General features: G+C 42.2%; 1 protein-coding gene across 1 annotated transcript in view; it reads right to left on the minus strand.

Annotated features, from left to right (window-relative positions):
• The window catches only part of GAN (gigaxonin), a 39,743-nt gene extending 14,111 nt beyond the window's left edge, over window positions 1-25,632 (minus strand). Inside the window, exons 1-10 of the mRNA XM_048075067.2 lie at window positions 25,466-25,632; window positions 12,878-12,992; window positions 11,661-12,011; window positions 10,604-10,821; window positions 9,586-9,707; window positions 8,988-9,100; window positions 7,870-8,019; window positions 7,437-7,573; window positions 6,612-6,740; window positions 569-678 (exon numbers count right to left, since the gene is read on the minus strand). Coding sequence (XP_047931024.1) covers window positions 569-678; window positions 6,612-6,740; window positions 7,437-7,573; window positions 7,870-8,019; window positions 8,988-9,100; window positions 9,586-9,707; window positions 10,604-10,821; window positions 11,661-12,011; window positions 12,878-12,992; window positions 25,466-25,632 — 1,612 coding nt within the window. The remainder of the gene's footprint in view (window positions 1-568; window positions 679-6,611; window positions 6,741-7,436; window positions 7,574-7,869; window positions 8,020-8,987; window positions 9,101-9,585; window positions 9,708-10,603; window positions 10,822-11,660; window positions 12,012-12,877; window positions 12,993-25,465) is intronic.
• Between the last annotated feature and the right edge of the window lie 121 nt (window positions 25,633-25,753).

Below are 25,753 nucleotides of genomic sequence, written 5' to 3' on the forward strand. Positions count from 1 at the left end.
GCTGTTTCATGGTTCTGTAGAAAGCCCTGTTTTACACACAGGCATGAAAACATGTAGTCTTCCAAATGTCTTTCACAGTACGTGGCCAGATACTGAAAGCTGTGAGGAGTACCGAATATGCTCATTAGCACACCCGTATATCTATCACCTCGTGTAGCCACTATCCCATGCAGGTGAACCACAGGATGAGGTCCCAAAACACAAAACCACCTGCCTACCGCCGCAAAGATAGGATAAACAGCCCCAGGCACTAACATTTTTGCTTCTAGTTAGATGAATGAAGTAACATACTCTTGGTCTTGGTCTCTTCTGATCTTCAGAGAGATAATCAACCAAATTATAATGCCTATTTGTTTTTGAGGAGGTCCAATGTACAAAACAAACCTGTACAATTCTGTACAACTAGCAGAACTCCCCTGAAGACAACGATAACTTAACAGGATGTAATCTAAAATTACAGAGGTGAACTCCTAGGTTTTCATTCTAAAAAAATTCAGTCTCATTAGTGCCAAGTATTTAAAAGACTGGAAGAAGACAAGCAACAGAAGGTATTAGTTCTAGTTCTGACCTGTATCAAGATCTCCAATCACGTAAATGCTGGCTCCAATGGGCACAGCTCCATACACGAAAGAAGAACTAGTTGGGATACATAGGTTCTGGTCATTTAGATAAATCCACCTGTAAGAAAACAAAAATAAAAAACCGGTACGTGATTTTTATCCAGCACAAAAAAATCCAGGTTCATTTTCCAACCGTCATCTTTGAATCAAAAGCAGAGTGTATAAGTTAATTATTTTTATGTAAAAATTTATGTATAATTGTCTAGTTCAAGACAGTCCTGGTTCTTCCTAGCTAGGAAAACCAATTGGTACTACTATTTAGGAAATTTTGGATACTTTATCTTGAATTTACTTTATTTCAGAATTGCTTCACTCATCTGTGTAATCTAATCCGAAATAAATTCTTCTTGCAGTCGCCCAGCGTGAAAGAAAAGCAGGTATGTAAGCCTTTTTTTCCCCCACCAACAGCTACAACAGTCAATTTTCCCTACAAAGAAAATTCTAGCCAATTTTGTCTTCAAATCAGAAAAGTCATAAAAATGTGTAAATCTTTACAGTCCATAGCAGGGGAAATACCATGTTGCTACAGCTAGTCCTCGTTATGAAGCAATGCCTTCCCCCATACAATTCCCTAACTCCTTTAATTGCACTTTACCGGAGACACGAAATTCCCTGCCCAGGAGGAAGAACGCAGCACTTGGCTCAATGCTTAATTTTAAACAAGGCATAAGAGATTGGAACTCAAAATGGTAAGGGATTTGGGGAAAGAAACGCCCATTCCTTGGAAGTGAAAGAGAACTTCCCAATCATGTATCAGGCGCTTTTCAGGCACTTCCCAGCTCGTTCTGCAATCCTACAGCTCCCCTGCGTTCACATTAAGAACATCCCATTTCAACACCACATCAGCCTGATCTTCCTGCCACGTGAAAAGCAGGTTTCCATGTCGAAGCCTTTGGAAGCCAAGTAAGTACGTACCCCGTCACCCCTGAGAGACGCTGGTTTATAAAGGTGTCCCGTTTATCTGGAGTTGTCAGCACCCTCTCCATGGTTTTGAAATCAGTTTCTACAAATGCAGCTGCACTTTTGCAGATGCTGTCATAGTTACAATTGATAGATCCTGAAGACATACTAATCAATGTTATTTTAGGTGACTGCTCCCGGATCTTTTATTAAGTAATTTACAGAAAACAGGAAAGTTTAAAAAGCCTTTGACAACAGCACCATCCATTTGCAATGCCACACCTGGTTAATTTGAAGGAAAAGTCAGGAAATACTCTCACGGATATTGCTGGCCTTGGAAAATTCTGTCTCATCCTAACTCATGATTCAGAAGCAAGCCTCTTTCCTGGCACTGAAAGAGAAGCTGCTACACATTAATTGTCTTGGAGAGATCAATTTTTAAAGGCCAAATTAAAGGATGAGCTGCCCATTATTATTATTTTTTTTTTGTCTATGCTATACACTGAACACTACAATGCTGCAGAAAGCAATGGAAAGGTTTGTAGCTGTCACAGAGGAAAACAAATGAACAATGAAGAGAGGAAATCTTTTGCAGTGATTCAAGAACTCTGTTACACAGCAAAACACTTTTTAGCATATTTCATTAGCTTTCTTTCCTTACTACGGGAAGAGGACACGTTCAATATTTTTATTTTTAGTAGCAAGGTACCTAGAATTAAGAAAACTGAATTAAGTGGTAGAGAAATGGAAGAGGAAGATTATTTTTTTTAGTGGCAAATAGAATACTACGTCAAGGAAGGAAAAGTACAACACTAGATGGGTTAGGCTAGCTACTGATCAAGTTCGGAAATCACGTGAACATCGGGGATTTGGCTGCACTAGATAATCAAAGCTTTGGAGTTTAAGTGAAAAAAAGTGAGGGACCCAATCGTTTTACTACTGCACATCAAGGGAAGAAAATATTAAAGTATGTGCAGTTGCTTGTGAAAATTCCTTCTCAACCTTTCTCAACGCACTTTAAAAACAGCCCCAACTTTTCAGGAACGCTTACAGCAGTTTTAGCAGTTAAAACTAGGAAGGAACAAAGACAGGAAGGGCAAGGGGTCACGTTTCATCAGAACTTGACTAAGCTCCAGCTCCATGTGGGCTGTGCCTACTGTTGGAACAGTATGGAAAAAACACCATACAAGAAATTCACAGTCTTCAGGAATTTGAAAACACTCCTCGGAACACAGCTCTTACGTACTTCTCCAGGACGGCGCTGCTCAAACGGAATCCGAGAGCGGCAGAGGCGCGTAACCACGGGCAAAAACAATTACTGTGAAACTGAAATATGCTTCCACAGAAATTAAAAAAAAAAAGGGGGGGTGAGGGGGAAGGAATCCTGATTTCTTTCAGTCTTAAAGCGATACAAACAAAAAAATTAATTTAACTGCTGTATGTACTAAGCGGGATGGTAACTTTTATTTCCAAATGAGAAGTAAATAGAGGCACAATACAGACCCAGTGTATTCGCACACGTCACCTTAAGCTCGTAGCAGCTGTGAAAGGAAGCCTACAAATGAATGAAAACCTCTTCTGTGCTCTGCTTATCTGACAGCACTATCGGTCAGACAGTTTTCTCATTACATTTGCATAAGCATTTCCTTCTAATGAGATTCCTGCATACCATATGGACGAACCTCCCTAATAGTACAAGTTTGTTTGGTTTACTATTTACATACCACTGAAAGCATTTTCTTATTTCTATGATGTTCCAGAAGCAAAAGGAATGTGGTTTTTTAACCAACTACTGCTATAGAACAAGCATCTCACTTTTATTCCCCCAGATATCTGCAAATTTTGATCATTCTTTTGAACTAGGAGCTAGTAAGAATTAAAAATAATAACAACTTAAAAACAAAACAAAAACAAAGAACACTAAACAATCCCACTGACAGAGAACCAGTGGCTATACTCAAGGACAGGGCTCTACCAGCACCTCTGACATACATGGTGCACATCTCTCACATTTTTTAAAATCAATTCTTATCCTGAGCAGTACTTTTAAAACAAGGATGCAATGTACACAGAACTCAGTCCATAGCCCTTAAAAAAAAAAAGTCTACATCCTCAAAAAACTCTGCAGCCCAATTGTATATATTTCCCATCCACAGTTTACTTAAATTCACTCATGGACATCTTAAAAACAGGCTGACAAAACATTTATTAACTGAAAATCTTCAATTACAGAAGTACTTCAAATATAATAAGAATTACTTACTACATTACCCAGTCCTCATTTCATGTGTATGCTAGTATTCCATCTCACTTCATTTATTTTATTACTTGTTTATGCAGTATAGTTTAACAGGATTCTTAATGTTGGTGGGTTTTTTTTGGTTTTGGCTCATGTGAAGATCTCAGCATATTTCAGTCTTTAGAGAAGTATGTGTCACGGGGAAGAATAACAATTCTGAAAGACTGCGCACGATGAATTATTTTGGACTAAGTTACTGTCCAAGTAAGCAATATCAAACAAGTTAGGCTTCAGTCCTTTAAACCGATTCAAAACAGATTTATTCCAGTTTATATACTGATATAAGTGCAAATGCTTACCTAAAACCCGTAACTCAGTTCCTCATGGACTCAGGATGCCTAAGATAACGCTATATCCTTTCCTCTCAGGTAACGAGGGCTGTGTCACACATATGAAAAACTGATGCAAATCACGCACGTGTGCACTGCTGCACATAACCGAACCAGCAATATCTGATGGCTGAACGCAGTACAAAAAGCTCTTTCCAGTCAAAAAGAAAGCAAACATGACAGAGTTCTGAAGTTACTTAAACACAGCTGGAAAAGCCTGTAGTTCGTTAGGAAGTATGCAACACCAATATGCAGCCATTCAAAAAGCCGCTATGAATTTTGTTTTGAGAGCTTGCTGGATATACACTGTTAGAATTCATACGCTGTGCTTCTGGCCCTCTGTTACTAAATAAGCTTCCAAACACAATCCTCCTTTCCACAGGTATTCTCTTTTACCTCAGCTCTTTCAGACTTGTGTCAATCGTATATGCACACAGTCTGTGGTGGTATTTCAGGTTTAAATCAGACAGCTCCAGTATTATTTTTTATTAACTAGAAAAGGGACACACTATTTGGAGTTTCAAGGTGCTTACTTCCTTCATCCTGACTTCTTGAAGCTGCTGATTTGAAGGAGCCTAATTACTATTATTTGTTTCAGAAACTATCACGGAAGAAATAAATGCACTTTTCAATAATAAATTAACCATCTTGTAAGAACTACGTAACATTAAGATGAAGAATCAGTCTTTGCATGCATAACATTAACTATGCACTACGGAACTGGGACGCAGACATTGCCCACCTTTGGTAAAATTTATAGCGTCACTTATGCTTTATTTGGAGTAAGGATGCACAGCAGAGAACATGATAACCAGTGCAAGTGGAGCTGCTTAACTGATCAAACACACACCCCAGTATTTAGCATATGGTTTTCACAGATTTAAGAGAAGCACATAATTTAAGCTTTCATGCTTCACTCCAAATAAAGTGATTTAAATTTGTTTTCTGCTCTTACTGAATCAGCTGAGGAAACACCCTCATGTTTTCCAGAGAGTCAACTTGCCTTCATTTGGTATTCATTTCATATTTGCAAAACACTATTATAATGAAATTATTATAATATTCCAGATTCAATCTTACTTCAAAGGGCAGTGCCAGACAATAGTGTATTTTGTCTTGGTATTTGGCAGGCAGAACAATTTGCTAACTTCACTTTGAAGCACAGTCCCTTTACGACTATTTTCTCTCTTCCCCAGGCAAGCACAGCTCAGGCTTCTCAGGCACTGCCATGGCTTCGACGAGTGGCACTCATCCTGCACAGCACTCCAACAGTGTCTGAAACGGGTAAGCGCTAGTCCCCCGCTAGCTAATGCTATAAAACAGCGTGGTAACACAGCACCCTCTCCTGGTTAAGCACCATCACTTCTCACTCCGGGGGATGAAAACAGGGGCTCTTCCAAAACCAGAGGGCAGAGGCAGAGAGCTGTGGAGCAGCACAGGGTGCTGGCACCCAGCTGGTAACCAGTCTGGTCTCCCAGGCAGTGCCTGGAGCCCATGAGCAAATTTACACCAGGTTGAACTTTTAAGATCGAATTGTGTGTGCTGGCAAGGCAGAAGGACGTAGCAAAGCAGCCCTCAACATGTGCCTGTGTGAGCAGCTCAGCAGTCACGTTACCTGCTGCTACCTCACCTCCCTCTGTGCCAGCACAGCCCTCGCGGCACTCACACAACAGATGAGGTCCTAGATCAAGAGCTGAAGTGACTGGATTTGTATTATAGCGCTACATGAATCCTGTAACACCTCTGGGATGCCACACCAAGCAAACCCAGAGAAACGCACGCATTAGAAATGCTGCCTTGCAGACACCTGCACTGCAGACAGCAGGTGGCACCACCAACTCACCTGCACTGGGCCAGAAACCGCAAACTTTGTTTCAGACTACACATTACGTGAGCTTAGACTGCACCAACCAGCACTGGTAAGAAATTATGAACTATATATCACCTTCTGAACTATATACCACCTCTTATTAGCTTTTAGCATTTCCCCACACCCCCAAGGGAACAGAAAACACTAGGGAGCATCAGCAGCATTAACTTCTCTTATCTGTCTGCTTCCTATAACCACCCTGAACAGCATTTCTTCTCCAGCTTCTTTTGGTTATAGCTAGTTTGTACATCACTTAAAATAACACAAAAGACCCTTTCAAACAAAAATTGAAGCCTCTTTACATCCACACCCTAGAATAAAATTATATAATAAACTTCCAACTACCGTTTCATTTTTGTGTGCTTTTATACAGGTGACAGTCATAAAAAAAAAGTCTTTATCTTGTAATACAGACTTGGTAACCTCCATAGTCAACATCTTTGAGATATCTGACAGTAAAATCTTGCTGCAATTAAGCGGACTAAAAAAGCAGAAGTTGTCCAATTTACTGTTACGTGCAAGAAGAAAACACCGCAAGTACCAAAGCTTGTCAATTATGACTGGAACAAATGCATACAGCTGTAATTAGTTACCTTTTAAACTCGTCATGATAAAATTCAGATTTGCATGTCACCATCTCGCTGGCTTGACTGTCATCACGACTCCTGACCCCGCCAAATACATAAAGCTCGGAGGCAACTCCGCAGGCCACTGCCCCAAATCTGAAAATCCAAATAAGAGAGAGGAGGAAAAAAAAAAACATAACCAAAAGATATATCAAAACCATTTCATCCATCTGAATTTCCTAATTTTTTACATATTATTTTTAGCTGTATATATTTTTTTCAAAATATTATATATTTGACAAAGTTAGATGAGTCATGAATATGTAAAATTATAAGCACCTACTTCAGACCATGTAAATGAACAAAACAGCAAGTACAATTCTGAAGCTCCAACTGAACTACAATTTCTACTTTTTGTTTTGCATCAGGATAGTGTTGCTTGTAACATGAGAAGCATGTTCCTACAGAATCCATATTTATTGCTTGGATACTTATCTTTACTCAGCCACATCTTGGCATTACAATTACAGGCCACCATGATCAGAAAGCCACAGTGAAATTCACAGGGCTTTCTAACAGCGATATTTAGGGATTTGTCAGAGGAGAAAAGGCAGCTACTTTCTAATCAGAGCATCAGCACTTCATGTTAAAAAGGCTGTACATGATATCAAGCATGAACTGATACAACAGATATCAAGCATGAACTGATACAACACTGATGACATGAACTGTCAACTCTTCCTTTATTTAAGTGAATAACCAAATGCTTTTGTAACTGTTTTAGAGGTTTCTGACTGAATATACTCTTGCAATCTAGTTCTCCCTCTCCTCCTGCCCTCCGTTTTCACCCACCTTCTCTCTTTCAGAGGACAGATTGCTGTCCACTGCTGAGTCCTAGGGTCATAACACTCAACAGATTCAAAGAGCTTTCCATAGGAGCCTCCACCCATTGCATAGATTTTCTTCTTCATAGCTGCATAGCAGCCAATCTTGAAGATAAAAAAGAAAAAAGTACACCTAAGATTACATGCAAACACAATATCAAGCAGTCAAAGCTACCTACATACACATGCACACACATATATATTTGGGTTACCTGTACTGCGTGTCAAACAATGCTGTACATTAAAGTTTTCAGCCACAAATTTTATATATAAAGAAGGTGCTCGTTTCATTTTGAGAATTATTTGTTATATTTTCTACTTGAAACAAAGGGTTAAAATACATAGGTTGGTTTTAACCGTTTAACAGCAAGTAATGTGACAGTGTACAATGTAGTTCTTACCTTTCTAACCATAGTCAAGTCTGGCTGCTTGGTCCACGTACGGCTATAAATATCGTAGCTCTCCATAGAGATTAGCTCCCTTTCACCATCCTCACCTCCCAGGATATACAGAATTCCATCAATCTCTACCACACCAAAATTATGTCGTGCCTAAGGAATATCAATAAAGTCAACATGGGGTTTTTCATTTATTTATTAAAAAGGTAAGGCTCAGTCTCACAACGAACATAATTAAACTCTCCAATTAAACAACACATAGGGTATTCAAACAGCAGCAAAAGCAGAAGGGACCCTGCAGAAATCTAACAACAGAGCTTGGCCATGTTTCAGTTTGCATAGCAGTGGCCTCCAAGATGAAGCTGCTGCTTTCAAGTCTCTACAGTAGCAAAATCTGGACCCATAATCTGTGAAAAGGCAGCCCTTCTGTTTTGTAAACAGCACAGCTGCCTTCGCAGTCTTACTCACAGTAAACAAGAAACATAATGCATCACAATTACAAATGTGGATTTCCTTTGAGCACAACTACGGCCCTTGCCAGTAAGAGACTTTAATAAGGAAAATCCTGTGGCAAACAACAATTTCTTAATAAACAACCTATGCTGATTCAAGAAGATAAAATACACAGGCACATTAAGAATAACACATACAAATAATAAACTGTTCCTTTTTGATGGGATGCAAACGTGAAGAAGGAAATATTAACTCAAAACTTAAATATGACTGTGCAAGCCAACTTCTGTATGTTGGCCCGTCTCCTGTCTCTTCTGCACAGTCCAATCCCTTTATCCATGTAAGAGTTCTCTTGCATACAAGTAAGGGAAACTTATGCATATTTTTAGAAGGTCAGTCTACACAGAGCATTAAGCATACTGCTTCAGTGTGGAATTCCTGAGGTTCAGCTTTACACCTAGCTCTTCACCAGGTTTTCCAGACCCTGCAGTCATTATCGAACCAGAAGAAACCACAAGATATAAGTGGAAAGCAATCTTTAGCATGGTTTTGTATGCATAAAATGCAAACGACAGGAGACTCAGAATAAAATTTTGCAAAGCAACAGAACATTTTGCCAAAGTAAAAATAAAATAAAATAAATTCCAACAGTTAAGTAAGGAGCTTGCCTCATTCATCGGTGGCAAGGAACTCCATGAATTGGTATCTGGATCGTATTTCTCTCCAGAGCTTAGCGTTCCTTTGTTTTCATCTTGACCACCAAGCACAAATAAAAATCCTTCTGTAAAACAAAAATACAATGTGATCTTAAAACAGGATTCACACCTGTACACTGAGCAAGACAACATGACTGGTGAGCTGTCTCCTAGACTTTGCTAAGAGGTTCAGACCAGTCACAAGTCAAACTCTGGGCCGGAGAAAGTAAAAACACATATTTATACCTGTACTTAAGTCTACTGCTGCAGCTACTCTTCAAAATATTCAGTGATGCAACAACTAGAATTTACTTAAAACTTGAAATACTCCTGGAGAGACAGATGAGTAGGTTCCCACAAAATAGTGTGGGAATGGTCATTTTAAGACACTCAGACAACAGGAAGTTTCACAGAATAAAGTGATGTTTTGGCCAGACAAAGGGGAAGCATGAAATAAACCCAGTGCAACCAACCTTAAAAGAAAAAAAAATATTATGAACTGTATCTCATATTCTGAGGCACTAGTAAGTTTTCATAATATTGGCTTTACAAACACAAAGTTCCTCTTTACCTGCTGACAATACTCCATGATTGATCCTTGGAATACTCATAGGAGCAAGTTCAATCCAGAGCTGCCTATTGGGGTCATAAAGAGGACACATGCACCGCATCACTGAGGTTGGTTTCCGTGACCTGAACACAAGGTGAGGAACAAAAACAAAACCGAGACATAGTTTTACAAGTACACTGTTAACCACTTATGTCTGAAGCTTTTCTATTCACAGCAATGTACATTCATAAACCGTGACATTTACCTGATAAGGAGAAAATTCCCAAACCAAATGTAAGTTTATTTTTGTACAAACTGATGACATAAAAAGCAGGGGCACCTCATTCATGTTGTATCTGCCCATATTATTTTTATGAGGAACTTCGAACAAACTGAGAAGAACCGATGGAGATTTTCAGTAATGTCTCAGAAAAGTGAGAGTGCAACTTGATATGCAAAATGTTAAATATCTGAGTATTTTATTTCACTTCTATAAAGAGCAAACTTTTAGAGTGCTAAACTTAAACCGGACAAAACCATCTCCTCCACTGCATGGGTAACTCAAGCAAAGGAAGGGATTGTGTGGAACACAAATTTACATCTGGCATCTCAGATGCACTGATAATGTTCTTTGGAACCACAGCTACTATAAGCAAAACAGTTAAAGCACACATTCATTATTATTCAGCTTTACTATAGATGCTTTTCACATCATTAGAAAAGTGTTTCTCCAATGCTCTGTGCTCTTTTTGAGTAGCATCTATTCAGTTAAAAAAACAGCCAACATTTACTGAACAAACAACATGACCTACTCTAAGCCTACCACATGCAGAATTTAAGAAAATTATCACAAAATAACTATTTATTGCTGAGCCATTCACAAAGGTATTTTAGGTGTGGCTGACCAACTCAAAACCAAGCTCAAATGAAATACTAATAAGCACATTAGGCGAACACGCTGTGTTCTCAGACACACTGTGGATGCTGGATGGTTGGATTTGGCCGTTTGTGACAACCTGCAATGCCACTTGGTACTTACACTCTCTCCTCTCCACCAACAGTCACGATACACTCTGAGTAGCCCCGGGGCTTGAAGGAGGCCAGCATCGCCTCTCCCTGCTGCGGTGGCGTGAGCGGAATATTGTTGCATTCTTTGACAATCTCCCGTACCAGCGGTTCGCTCATCATCTGCTCCCGTAAGTATGCTGCATCCAGGCCTGACACCCACACTGCTGACATGACATCCTTCATGTGAACCTACGGAAAGAGGCAAATGCAACAACATTCCCCAGACTTTACAGAATAGCACCAAGGCACCCGTACACACAGGTACTTCTGTATCTATCAAAAGCTTTAAAGAGTATTTTTGATATTTGGAAGTAGTAGCAAAATCTACAGCAATGAAATTAAAAAACCTTTGAAGTTTTACTACAAATGGGCCATTTGCTCTCCCTCTCTCTGAGATCAAGATTATGTCATTAAATGCCAAAGGTGTATTTTTTTTCTTCTTTCAGCCTTTTACTACAACCATGCTGTCTGCATTTCTGGCAAAATTCAGCTCTACAAAAACTACTTTAGCCCTGAAAGAAGTATACCCAGAAAACAAGGCTTAGGAGGAGCAGCTGAGAAAGCCAGGACTGTTTAGGATTGAGAAGAAGAGGCTGAGGAGAGACCTCATTGCTCTCTACAGCTACCTGAAAGGAGGCTGCAGTGAGAAGGGTGTCAGTCTCTTTTCTCAGGTGACAAGCGATAGGACCCAAGCCAACATTCTCAAGTTGTGCTGGGGAGCTTTAGATTGGACATTAGGAAGAATAATTTCCACATGGCTAGGGTGGTTAAGCATTGGAACAGGCTGCCCAGGGAAGTGGCAGTGTCACCATCACTGAGTCACCATCACTGGAGGTATTTAAGAGATGTGGATGTGGCGCTTCGGGACATGGTTTAGTGAAGGACTTGGCAGTGCTAGGTTAATGGTTGGACTTGATGATCTTATGGGTCTTTTCCAACCTAAATGGTTCTATTTTAAGCTCCCACCAATCAGAGTAAGCACAGTGATTTGAATCACATTCAAAAAATAAACCTTTTGATATTCTGACCTTTCTTGATTCTGAATCATGAGAAATCCACCTAATAACCGCTTCAAAGACGTATCTTTCGTTTCCAACATTGAGCTTTTCCATCGACAGTACTTCTTTCAGTTTTTGAGGAGTCAGTTCCAAGAATTCCTCCGTGCTGCTGACATCTCGAAAATGAGTTTCCAGATACTCTGAGGCAAGGTAGTGAACATGATGCAAACAATAGTGCAGTGCAAAGTCCCGAATACCAATACAGTTCTCAGCAGCTATGCAACCTTCTAAAAACTCACAGCAGAGAGTTTTTAAGTCTGTAAGCAACAGGAGATCAGCTGCCTGTACCACATCTTGGATTGTTTCTTCATTTAGCCTGATCTGCAAGAATTAATTTAGAAGTTATCGCTACTATCACTCATTTGCTTCATGACATGTCCACATTCATTACACTCATTCTCAGGGGCTGGAAAATGGGAGTATTAAAGGGTATAAAAATTATGAGAAATCACTACGACTACTGCATGTTTATAAACCAACAAAAAAGCGGGAATGCATTAGCTTGACTGAAGGTGTCAAGCAAAAGTTTGCGCCTGAGGGAACTATGAAATTGCTAATCTAATCTGAGAACCTAAAATGAATTTTGTTGCAATAAACGAGTAACTTTTATAAATGCATGTCCAGAAAAAAAAAAATCCAACCCATATCTGCCTTTTCGTTTTTGATGAAACTTAAAACCAGTTCAGCAATCACTGTCTGGTTCTGAAAAAAACGGACACACCAACTTTAATTCCTGCTAAGGTGACTGGAACAAAGATCTGGAGGGGTACACAGCCAGCAAGAGGCCAGAGAACTGGACATGAGGATGCCTGCAGTACTGTAATACACAAGGTCAGTGATGGGGCCTGAACCTCCATTGCTATCAATCCAGTTTTCTTTTACAGTAGTAAAAGGCTGCGTGCTTTAAAGCTGGTTACTGAAGAAAGCCACCATTTTAATACCAGCACTTAACATTAAACTGAATCTTTTAGTCCTTCCCCCCGTAGGACAAGAGAGGACTGCAGAGCTCAGTCTCTATTTCACATGCAGAGCCCACGTGTGGGCTTCTTCTGCCTTGCAGAAGTTGTTTCAGTACTAAACTTTATAGTGAGATTCCTGATTGCTATTCTGACAGATAAGCCTATTTTAAATCTTAGGTTATTTTGCCAAACAATTCAATTTCCATCTAGCACATTTTAGTATCGTACCTGGCCGCTGAAGATGTAATCTAGTATCTCTTTCATGATATCAACAGATATCCCTTCAAGTTCAATCTTATACGTTGAGCCATCGTCCTTAGGAGGATTGTAATTCAACTTTGTTCTAAGAGGAGAGGAGAAAATGAATCAATAAATAAAAAGCACTCATGACCTGGGCATAGCATCCATTTCTACAGAAATCGACAGTAAACAAGCTATAGATCACTTCAGATAAAACAGAAATGTTAAAACCTTACAATATAATTTGAAAATTGCCTGTCTTGAATTAGCATGAAAAGGCTATATGCACGGTTTCTAATATTGTTCATCACATTTCCAAACAGAACAAATATGTTAGCCTTGCAAACTATTCATGCATCAGAGAGCCAAAGTAATTTTCCCATGGCTCATTCATTGCAAGCATTCATAAACATCACTTAAAACTTCAAAAAGAATGGCAGTTCTGCTGAGAGATGAAACAAGAATTTGCTTTGGTAAAGGTTGAAAAAAAAAAACTTGAACAAAAAACAAACAAGCAAACAACCGTTGGAATGAGCATATGTGATCAGAATATACACTGGCAGCACAAATATTTTGACTGCATTACCATTTTGTGTAGTTTATGATGTTATCAGCCTAATGCTATGCCTGGCTCTAACTAAACTGTGTGCTCACAGTTCTAGGAAGCAGACCGTGTTCTGCTCTGCCGGGCTTTAAATATTCATCTACACCAGTGGACACTGTACTCAGGAGCAAGTTCTTTAAAAATACCAGGAACAGTTTGATGTGCTTTTGAACAGAATGGAGGAGAAGTGGGGCAGGAAGGAGGAGGAAATAACAATAACGCAGCCAAGTTTGCTTTCCATCAGCTGTAAGTACAAGCACTTTTTCCAGGAAAGACAGCTAGGAGTTCAAAAGGGAACCTGTCCAGTAAACACAGTCCCAAGAGCTGAAAGATCATTTTGAACTTTATTTCCACACTTTAGGCAACCAAGAATACATTATAAAGACCAGAAAAGTTGTTTCGCTGTCTGTATATACACCCATACATTTACATAACCCCTTTAAAGGTATTGCTGTTTTCCTTTGAATATATTCTTACATACAGTAAGTCTCTTAATGTGAAAAGCTGTGGCTTTGCTAAGGTGAAAACATCTTAATTTGTCACCATCCTCCACTATCCACACTCATACTACATAAATACATAAATAGGACTTCGCTAAGGGCCAGATTCTGCTTCACTTACTCACACTCAGAATACATTAGTTCCTCACAAGATACAACTCACATCAAATAAAATCCTAGTCTATAAGGAGCTATTTTTAAGTGTGAATAAGGGCGGTAATTTTAGCCCTTGAGTTAATCATATTTGTGGTCTTGTTCTCACAGAGCTCCCTGAACTGCGGGCAGAACTCCGTCACGAGTCACGCTGCTCCGCTTCACGCGGTCGGCTGCAAGAGGGCTGAAGCTGAGCCGCTCCGTTCCGCGTTTGTACAGCGCCTAGCACAAGTTACAATACAAATAACAGGACAACAACATAAGCTGGATTAGTAAATTGCTTATTTCCTAACACTTGGAACGAGATGAGGAAAACCAAACACGTCCTGTGAAGCCCCACGTGACTTCCGATACGGCATGTGGTGCGAAAGCAGGCGCTGATTTGCGGGCTGCCAGCTGAAGTCCGGCAAAGCAAACACCGGGCTCGAGCACCGCTGTACAGCCCGCGTCCCCAGCCGCCCCCTCCCTGCCCACGTGGAATCGGCTTTTGTCATCCCTCGAGCTCCAGCCGAATGAAAGAGCACACGGACACGCACAAACATCTGTTTGCAACTCCAACACAGACGCACGGTGTCCTCACACAGATTTTTCAAGTCTAGCCAAAGTACCTCGATTTTACCTACGTCGATTACACTTGAGCTGGGGGTTTCTGGTTTTACAACAAGAAACTGGCATGCTCCGGTACACTGCAGCATCCACACAGAACCTGGGCCAGCCACACATCGTGGGTTTTGAACCTAGCGCAAGGCGTATAATAAACACGTTGCATGCCAGGGCTAATGGGGAGATTAGGGAAAGGACTGGTGCTATTTATCACTAACTTTCATCTCTGCATCGCCTGCACACACCCAAGCTCAATCACCTCATTGCACGGACTTTACACGGACGCCTCCTAGTAACAAGAGAGTGTTGCTCAGAGTTTTTGGGTCTTATCAGGCTAGATGTTCTAATTACTGTGTACCTTTCAGGCCACAGCTGTTATTAACCTGAGAAGAAACAAACCAATCACTGACGCTTGCCCAGAACAAACTCAAGGCAGAAAAACTAAACTTGTGAGCACATCGACTGATTCCAAAGTTACAGGTACTTGTATGTAGGCAAATATTCACCGTATGCAAATGCATCCCACTCACTTTCGGGTAAGCTTTGTTCCTATCACGTGTCCTGAGAAGCAGTAGTTATCTGTCTGTCTCATAACCTTCATTTCCTAGCTAACAAACTGCTGGGTTATCTATTTTGGTGCAAAGATGTCTGAGCTGTGACATAAGAACCAAACCCAAAGAGCAGCTGGAGGTGCTCCTTGTTGCTTGTATCGGTACTGCGAGACAGCTGCTGATGGGGAGAAAAAGATTAAAATAAAAAACGAAAGGATGGATTGTAACTAGACTTGGGCTGGAAAAGGTTAAGATGGAAAAGAGTCTAGTGTGGAAGTGTGGTAAGAAAGCTGAAGGAGGAGAAAGAAGGAGGGGGTATATAAGAGGTAGGAATGGAGACAGACGTGCCTCCTCTTGCATCACTCAGCATCGGCTGTCACCTGCACCCACTTCCACACCTCACCAGCGAAATGAAGTGTGGGTATCCTTGTCACAGCGTATGCAACCGCCGGAACGAGAAACTTTCCAAACATGTTTGTTCCCAGTTCAGGTGCAGAGGGGACAGCAGGTTGTGAAACACTTAACCCCGGTTCTCTATCAAATTTCACTCCAGAAGAAAAGTTCCAAACCACGCTCAAACAGAGGTTTCCAGTCTGTCGGTACATCAGGCAGGGGGACATTGTCCTTCCCTGTTGTGCTCTCTTCCACAGTGATTCATTCAGCCTGTGATTTGTGCAGCTGAAACCTGGAAATGGTATTCAGCAAATGAAGGTGCAGAGATGGGTCCGGCCAGATGTGGCTGCTTCTAATACATGTGTGAGAGCTTCCTACCAAGGACAGCATTTCTAATTACTCTACAAGCATTCTAATTTGCCAAACCGCAGCAGAAAAGACTGCCTCAGTCTTCCTCAACTCAGATGAAAGACCAGAACATCAAGGTTTAGACGGAAATAAAAGCCCACAGCCAAGCAGAAAACCCATTATGCAGGAGCAGAGCACACCTGAGATGCATACCGAGCTGGGGGAAAACAAGGCAAGGCAACTTCTCCATCCTATTTTCTTAAGTAATCTCATTTTGAGCAGCTTGATTCCACGCATGTTTTAAAACCATGTGTGCCCTGTCCCCTCCTCCCTTTTTTTATTTAAAAAAAAAAAAAAAAAAAGAGCATCATCATTGTAAGTTGAAATTGCTTCTGGTAACATAAATCAGACGTTCTATAAATCCACAACATCCACCCCAAGCTCTTGTACCTGTCAGGAGAACTGCTTGGCATGTACCATACCTTGAGCAGGTGCCACCCAAACAACTGGTTTTATGCTGTGTTTTGATGTTGTGTGTCTGCCTTAGACAAATTTAGAATCTGTTCTTCCACCTCACTTAAGGAATACAATCCTAATGAGTCATCTCAAATGTCACTGCATAACGCAGAATAAGGAAAAAAATTCCAATACCTCTTCTGTATACGTAAGCAACAACATAAGCAAGGTAAATCATTAAAATGAAAACAAGGTCTGAAGAACAAGTTTTGGTATTGCTAGGAATTACCACTCACATCTAAGAGCATCAAACAGATTTAAAACATTAAAATTAAAACCAGGTAAATTGAAAACTGTCCACAGTTCTCAGTAAAATTAAGACAGATCTTCCAACATAACTCTCATAAAAACAAACACACAAACACAAAGGAAACCACAGCCATACTTTGAACCTTACAGCCAAGTCTCTATAACAGCACTGCTCTGGGACACTTGAGATAAATGAGAAGAACATTCAGGCGGGGACCATGTGTCTGAAGACTTGTTTTTCTGACCTTTTACCAATGACCTGAGGGGGTGGAGGGAGATAGCAATACTTACAAAAAGTAATAATAAAAATAAACCAACAAACAACATGAAAAACAAAACAAAGAATTCAGCCACCACCAACAGAGCTTGCTCTCTGGAGTCCGCCACAATTCTGTCGGAATATTTTTATCTTTAAAACCTCTGCCTTATCTGTGAACTGTTACGAAAAGATAACAGATATATTTCTACAACCGTGACAAATTATAGAGAGACCAGCTGTATTCTTGGAAGACTTTCATGCTTTGCATGCGGGTATACTGGTACCTAAACAAAACAAAACGCTTCTGTAGACTGCACCCTCCAAAGAGTATGCTCTAGATCACATTCACCTCAAGTAGGTTAAAGATATTTACAGTGAAGAACAATTGGAAAATTTGGGAAACAAAGCCAGTTGCTTTGCTTTCGATGCTTTACAATGGGAAAAGACCAGAGGTTAAAACAAAACCTTTGCCTGCTTTGACATCATTGCACTGCTAACAATGCAGTTCCATTGACCTGCTTACAAAGCTATCAGAAACAAAATTTCAGGAGGCAAGAGGGAAATGCTCTTCTTTTTGAAAGCAGCTCTTTCCAAATTCATGATTCTGCTCCAGATTAGCCATAAGGACTAGTCTACACTACATAAGCTCTGCCAATATTTTTATACTAATGTATTTTGGTATTAAATTAGCAAAACTATCATTCTAAACCAAAGGATAATAAAATCAGTTTTTGCTGACGTATCCTTTATCTGCAGCAGTGTTTTGACCTTCTCAAGATGGCATTTTAAAACAAAGCTATATTTCTAACAACAGTTTCTGGCAAAGACACGCACCCAACTTAGAACACGCTCACAGCTATGACTCAGTCCCAAGTCAGAGCAGGATCACTACGAGACACCAGAGAACACCAAAAATGTCAAGCAAGTACTTTAAGGTTTTGCAACAGTAAGGAGAAAAATTTTAAATTCTGGTTTCAATGCAAACATAAGGTCAATTTAGCCTCCTCCTGATCCAGGTTTCCTTACGCGGGTTGAGTCTTCAGACTACAAGCTTAGCACGTTAAATCTGAGTCCTACCTAAACTTCACCAATACAGCGGCCAATTCTTTTTAATTTCTCTGCCTTTATATCTGCAACATTTTCCTCCCATCAAGGCTGATTTTTCTGCATGAAAAAAAAAAAAATAGTAATAATTACGCTATTAAATAGGTCAGACAAAAACATGATGCAGCAGTTCACTCCACCCACCGCCATCCTCCAATACGGCATTTTACAACCAAATCAGAAGGTTCTCTTTGAGGTTGCACCCTGGCCTTTAGCAGTGCACATAAAAGACTGTCTTCACCACACCCTGTAGAGAGTGCCAGCTCTCAGACTGTTTTGGCTGTGCCTGCTGTATGTCTCTCTTTTTAAGATTATCTGTAACTGCAACTTCTGGTCTCAAGGCGAAGTAGTCCACCCAACAGCTCAGCATAAAAATCTGCAGTAAGTTGCTTCTTAAGTTGCTTCCCTTGGTTCAAGGGTAACGACAGCTAGAAATCACTTAAACTTTTTATAGATGGAAAGATTAGGTCAAAAATTTAAAGCTTTTTTAATTTTTAATGGGGGGAGGAAAAAGAATAAAGCAATTCCTTCGACAGCAGCACAGGAGATGTGTTCAAGGCTCATGGGCTTCCCTCAATGAAGAGCTTGTTTACTCTAAAACGTGAAGTTATTCCGACTACACTGAGCTCATCCAGCGCTCGGCTGTAATCTCCGTTGGAAATCTACCCTCAACCAGCCTTTCTTGCCTAAACACGCGAGTTAGGCCTAAGTAGACAGAACACACACTTGACTAACAGTCTCCAAGAAGGGCCTCTTGGAGCTTCTCAGCCACAAGAAGTAAGGGACACTTTGTTTGTTGGGTTTTCTAGTCAACACTTTGTGTTTGGGACACAAACAAACCAGCTGAGCTCACAAACAAGTCAAGAACAAGCAATGTGGAAGAGCTGGCTGCGGGCACCGAGGCCTTGCGCCATGTAGGCGGCACGAGGCAGCGCTAGGCCTCGGTGGCACATGTAGCCAGGGGTGCTCCCCAGCCCTCACCTTGCCCATCGTGCACCTTCCTGTTGCAGGAATACCTTTAACAATGTGGGATTTCTGTGCCAAGGGGTTTAGGAAGGTCATTTGTTTGCTGTTAAGAGGTGGGAAAAGATATTTAGCCCCCATTCCTCAACCCGGCAGCAGGCTAGCTCAATGGAGTACTCATCAAGGCTCTTCCTCGGTTAATGACATCAGTTTCATATTTATGCCATTTTTGTGCTCCACACAGTGCTCGAGCTCACTCACTAAATAGGTGATTCATGAGATTCCATTCCACATCAGCTGAAACTAAGAGCTAGCTCCCTGCTAAACAGCAGTGGTATATCTACTAGGCCGCAGCTTGGAGCTAGGACCGACTTCCTTGGAAGAGCAAAGGAAGACATTTCTGGAATATTGTTTTAAACCTAGAACTGAACTGTACCTTACTTGAAAATGTTTTCTTTCAAATTAGCACTGCTTTTAAGCTTGTTAAAAACGCCATTTTTTTTTTGAGAAGGAACAAGTACAATACCTTACCCACACCATTAAAATTATCATTAAATATGTAAGAAACGTACAACCATGTAGTATGTCTCTAATAAACTAAACACTCCTGTGACTTACTGCAATCTTATTTGCAATACACCAATGAACCTGCTGAGAAAACTTAATTTATTCAGGTGTTTATACCTCACTTATCCCGAGAGCACATGGGAGAAAAAAGCAGCATCAGAGTCTAAGAAAGATTTTCGCAACTGCCAGTAAGTACAAAGGAGAATGGACAAAGTTAGAAGCGCACAAGTAATATTGTAGGACAGCCAGAAGCTGCAACGAGCACTGTCCATCTCTGTGAATCCACCTGAGGAAAGCACCAGCACTCCAAACATGCCAGAAGCTGGAAAACTAAGGCCTGCAAGTCTGTAATGAAAAGCAACAACACAGCCAAGAGGAAAAAGGAAACAGAAGCGTGGATTTCACCAGCACAAGAAGGAAGAGCCAGGAGTCTACAATTCAAAGGACTAGATGCGTCCATGAACACTAACAATGCTTGTAGCAGACAGCTTAAAGTCACCCAGGAGATGTAAAACCAACATGCCTGAGGACATAAACCAGCCACTAACTACGTGGTATTAAGAAGTTATTTCCTTGATAGGCAACAGGTAGTTTCAGAGCTGTCCATAACAGCTATTTTTTGTTTGCTTGTTTTCTTGGAAATATTAAGCAGTGGCAAAGATGTAACAGGGGAAGCTAAACAGGGGAGACTCTAGCATGGCAGTGCATAGGTGGCACTACGCTCAGTAGCAGGACTGAGAGGGAAATCTTTGTACTATACGTGAAATAAAAGGTCTAGACAGAGCAAAGAAACAAACTCCTTAAGACCATCAGTTACTTTCCACATTTGTCAGTCCACACAAGGAAAACGTTCCTTCTGTAGTTGTAGCTGAGACCAATGCAAACGGAACACAAAGGAAGATGTGTCCACACTCAGCTCCAGATTTTCCTTCCAGCACATGAGCAGAACAGCCCTGTCCCAACCACAGAATATGATTTAAAAGACACCAGAAAAATGGTTAATAAAAAAGCCCTTTTAACAACAAAATTGTCTTGCTTGGCAGAAGTTAACATGGGTGCAAAAGCAACCTGCCCCACCTCCTTCAAATCGCCCCTCAAACTGTGCACATACAGGAACCGCGCGTCTCCAAACACGAAGACCAAGAAGCGTCATCTCAAGGCTCCTTTGTAAACAGCGTGCTCCGATTTCCTGTTCTCCCTCTGCCTGACGTGCAGCAGCAGCCCAGCTGTATTGTCTGCCTGTTTTCAGCTAGTAAGAGCCTTACTGCTTCCTCCCTCTAGGCCATCTTTAGGGGCTTGTTGGAGCAGGAAGGTAATTAACAACTCCCCACTCAAACCTGGCATAGCACTTCTCAAAATCCTTTTCACAGCATAATCTCCTCACATACCTTTATCACTGTTGCCCCCAACTACCTGTCCAAACAAAATGCACATTTTGGCACTTCTGAGCTTTGCCAGACAGGAAGTTTCTGGACATGGTTGCGATTCTGATTTATTGCTTCTCAGAGTCTTGGAGACTTACAACTCAGGTACCGCTAAAGCATCACAGGGGATGTTTTAGTGTCACTGGGAAAGAAGTGTTGCCTGATCTGAAAAACAGCTTTAAAAGTTTGGGAGGAAAACCTGGCACCATTTCTTCCTACCTTCCTGTAAGAGTTCAAACTGTCAGGGCAGCCTCTAAAGTCCCCAGGAAAGCGACAGAAACCAACCTCTTGTAAGAACGCCTATGGCATGGCTTCACGCCGCTGCCTGTAGCACCAGACTGACAGAAGGGTCAGGCGGATACCTGAAAACTTGGAACAAGCACAGAGCAATTCAGCTGAACCAGCACTTGAGAGAAGGGGCTCCTGGTCACCAAAGTACTTCCCAGCCTCAGCAGTCATTTGCATTAGCCCCAAACTGAAAGAGTTTTAAAGCACTACGAAAGGTCCCCAAGAATGTCCATTAAAACCAAACAGGCAGCAGGAAATGCGCAGCAGGAGCAACTGGCACACGTCAGCCTCCACCTCGCACGGTTCTGCGACGCCGGTACCAAAAGCTGCCACCTCAGCCTCTCCTGCGCAGGCACGCCTGTGCACGAAGCACCCTGAGCAGGCTGCCTGCCCGCAGACTTCGCTACTCCCAGTAGGAGCAGCGCAGGCGCTGGGTGACGGAGGACAGGTCGCGGCACTTCTCCGCTGAAAGCTGTCTCAGCGCTGGCAGGTTACGGCTTGGGGTCGGAGAAGGGTCTCGCAAGGCCTGCTTCAGCAGGTTGAACGGCGCAGGTAAGAAGATGGAAACGCTGTCATGTTATTTCTGGTCAGTATCAATCCACAGCAAGCATTTATAAGCAAATGGAAAGTAATGTGTACTCGATCTTACATTTTTTATTTTGGTTTGGCTATGCGATGCTCGTCTGGAAAAAGATGAAAATATAGTTACTGCTCCATTATTAAGTCAGAAAAGCCTCGAGGAACAGTACAGCGGACGTGCACCCATCTGCAATCTGTTCACGCAGATGTGTGAAAACCAAAGACGAAACTTGCTGAGGTAACTACAACGACAAAAAAACAATTTTAAATACAGCGCTTAATTGAGACGGCAGAACCACCGCCGCGTGACAGCGCAAAGCCTACCCAGGAACTCGGGTCCCGATACCCTCTGCTAACGCAGTTCTCACTGCGCCCCGATGCACGGGCAAGCAGACGGCAAGCCAGCAACATACCGAGAGCTGCAAGTTTCAGCCGGCCACGAACTGCTCATGCCAGACAGTGACAGAGCTGCTTGGATGAGAACATCTGCTGCTACCGCTGGGGATACCAGGAATACTTGGACCTAACCTATCCTATAAAAGGTTTGTGGATATATGCTACAACTTATGCCACTGGTGTGAGCATAGTTTATTCTGTCAAAAGCACTCTTATGCCAGTGTAATTTACACTAGGGTCACAAACTAAACAAATTAAACCGAAGTAGAGTGTCTTGCGCAATACAGCTGTAGCTATGTTACAGCTCCTGCCAGGACAAAAACTGTTAAAAAAAAAAAAAACAATGAAGTGCAGAGTTGTTGCTGGGTAGTTACAGCAGAGAAAATCAAGAGCTAACCTGGCTCGAATTTAACTTCTCTGGGATGCAGAGCAGTATCTCCGAGCCAAACCACGCTTTGTCCTATGGCAGTCTCTTCATTAGGAATCCTCATTTTCTCAGGCTCAGGAACATACCACAAGATGTTAGAGATACGCAGGAAGACTTTTCTTTTTTTTTTTTCCTCTCGTTATTTTCTTTAATAAATGCCAGGATTTGCTCCAGGAGCACACTAAAGGATGAAAGAAACCTGCACATATAAGGCAATTCTGTAGGAATTCATACAACCACCCAGGACCTCGCTGCCCCTAACAGAACTACAAGCGACTTGGCATTAAGCAGCTGAGGCAAGACCTTAAGCTACCACAAGAATTAGAAGCCTTACTGGTCCCAGACACTGAAAACTCATTGAGTCTGGCACTTTATCCCTGCACTCACAAAAGCTAGGGCATGGACGAGAAGGACAGCACTGGTAAAACATCTGTGCATCTTTCTTCCTCTTCCCACTGCAGCTGCCGCCGTTGACCGCACGGACAGCCCAGTTGCCAAATAACTGGAGGGACGCCACACCACTGCAATTTACAAGTGCCCTACTCGTAACGCTCAGCCAAACAACCTCCATGCAAAGCCCAAGCCAGGCAATGCTCCTCTCTCCGCGGCTACACAAATCCTTCAGCATACTCAGGCTCCGCTCACACCCAGCCACCCCCTCACAATGTCCATGCCTACTTATTTTCCTGCTCACGCCCTAAACGAAGCGTTCATGCAAACCATACACAACTTCTGAACCTGCCCACCAACTTGCCCACAGCCACAACACATAATGACATAGCCAGATACAGAAAATGCAACGCCAACCAATAATTACAGTGCTTCGCTGCTAAGTTCGACATATCCACTCATTTTTCTTCCAAATTTTACTTCTGAAATTAGTTACTGGATTTTCTGAGCTTTATATTGGAATTTCTCAAATGAAAGCAACTCAAATCAATCGACATTTGGAGACTTTAACAGGCTCTGGTACCAGAGCATGCTTTGGAATCATCTAACCTTAAAATACCATGGCATAAAATTCCTGAGGCTCTTTATATAGAAACATAAATCAATCATTTTATTAAAAAAAAAAAAAAAACACACTTAAAATATATGGGACTTGCAGAAACTAGGTACCGTAAAGATGCATTTTATCTCTAGAGCCACTGAAACGTTAATTTTAGCTGGAACCACAATGCTCCAACACTGGCAACCTACCCGACCGATTCTAGCCAATGTGAAGACCAGCTGGAACATGAAAGAGATGCTGAAGTGATGAAAAGAGAGGCAGCACAGGTGGAAATTAGGCTCTGCAAAGGTAGGTAAGACAAACACGTTTCTTTATGTGCTGCAGAAGAATTAGGCACAAGTATTTTTGGTTCTTTGTATCTTGCAAGCCCAAGGACGAGAGATGAGTAAGCTTAAAAAAAAATAAAAACCACCACGAAATCATATATTAATGCATGTAACCTACTTTCACACATAGTTAATGAGTTCCTTCATGAGATTTGAATCTGAACAATTTTGAGTTATAAAAAAAAAAAAAAAAAGCCGCAACTCTAATGACTACAAGTTTTGTTGTCGTTAATGCAGTTAGGACTGAGTCTCTGACTCCTCACACACACCTAACTCGTGTTTCCCAGCACGTTTTTCAGAGACAAACAACAAAATGCAATACATGAAGACGAAAATCTGTGAAAAGGTACTTTCCTGCAGAATGGTATCTTTTACCTATGCAGTCTTTTTTGCAGTAAAAAATTTGCATGTTTCATGTATATCTGTACTGCTGTTACAGTAGAACAATTTTTCCAAGACCGTGGCCTCTTTCCATCTAAAGCAAGCCTCCCAAGCCTTAATTTTGGATGTGGCATTGGGTCATCTCAAATGTGATGAACAACAGCCTAAAAAAGATTCAGGCATTTGATGAGTATTGAGTCAACTGCTCATGCTTATGTCATGCCTTTGATTTGCCTCTCAACACAGCCTTCCACAATTGCTTCTCGAGAGCAGCGCTGGAAAAAACCAATTATGAGTATGCAAACTCCTTGGTGTGTTTCTTGGAAATCTTCCTTCTCTGTGAATTTGATGCTGTTTTATTTCTGAGCCCTGCCAGCTCGTTGCTATAGGTGGGAAGCGCTGTTCCTTCAGCTCTGTCCAGGCTCAACATCCTTTATAAAAGTTAACCACCAACTTTACCTTCCATTTATTTGCAGTTTATACCTGAGGACACTGAGGCCCTTTTATAACGGCCATCACATTGCCTAAAAGCATACAAAAGCACGAAATCTGAGGGGGGGAAGCTGCACAGCCTCCCCGGCCCCAGCCCGCCCAGCACCCGCAGGTTCTGGCAGGACTTGGCAGCAGGCTGCAGCTGGCAGGAACGTCCTCTCACCGGGGAGAGCCTCCTGAAGGCTTGCGATAACCCAGCTTTTATGGAGTACCGGAAGACCCGCACCTATTTCGGGTGATATTAAACACCTCTGCTGCCTGCAGACGGCAGGACGCACAGAGGAGCCCCGCAGTTCCCCCTGTTCCACCTCCTCTCGAGCCCGGCTGCTTTTTGGGGCGTTTTTCGCTGGTTCAGCGCCCTGCCCGGGGCCCCCATGGCTGCTGGGGCCGCCCTGCCCGGCCTGGCAGCGCCGTGCCGAGCCGAGCCGAGCCGTGCCGTACCTGATGTAGGGGCTGGCGGCCGCCAGGATGTTCTTCTGCACCGGGATCTCCTCGCCCTCCAGCACCAGGTGCGCGTCGCAGAAGCGGCTCTCCTCGCGGAACGAGCTGAGGGCCCGCAGTAACCGAGCAGGGTGCTGGGGATCCGACACGGCGCTCGGCCCCGACATGGTGCCGGGTCGGGTCGAGCCGTGCCGAGCCGAGCCGGACCGGGCCGTGCCGCCACCCTCAGCGCCCGGGCACCATGGCGGCCCGCCCGCCCTGACATCATCTCCCCGCGCCGCCCTGACG

This window comes from Anser cygnoides, chromosome 12, assembly GCF_040182565.1.
Source record: "Anser cygnoides isolate HZ-2024a breed goose chromosome 12, Taihu_goose_T2T_genome, whole genome shotgun sequence".
In the NCBI taxonomy this organism is placed as follows: domain Eukaryota; kingdom Metazoa; phylum Chordata; class Aves; order Anseriformes; family Anatidae; genus Anser; species Anser cygnoides.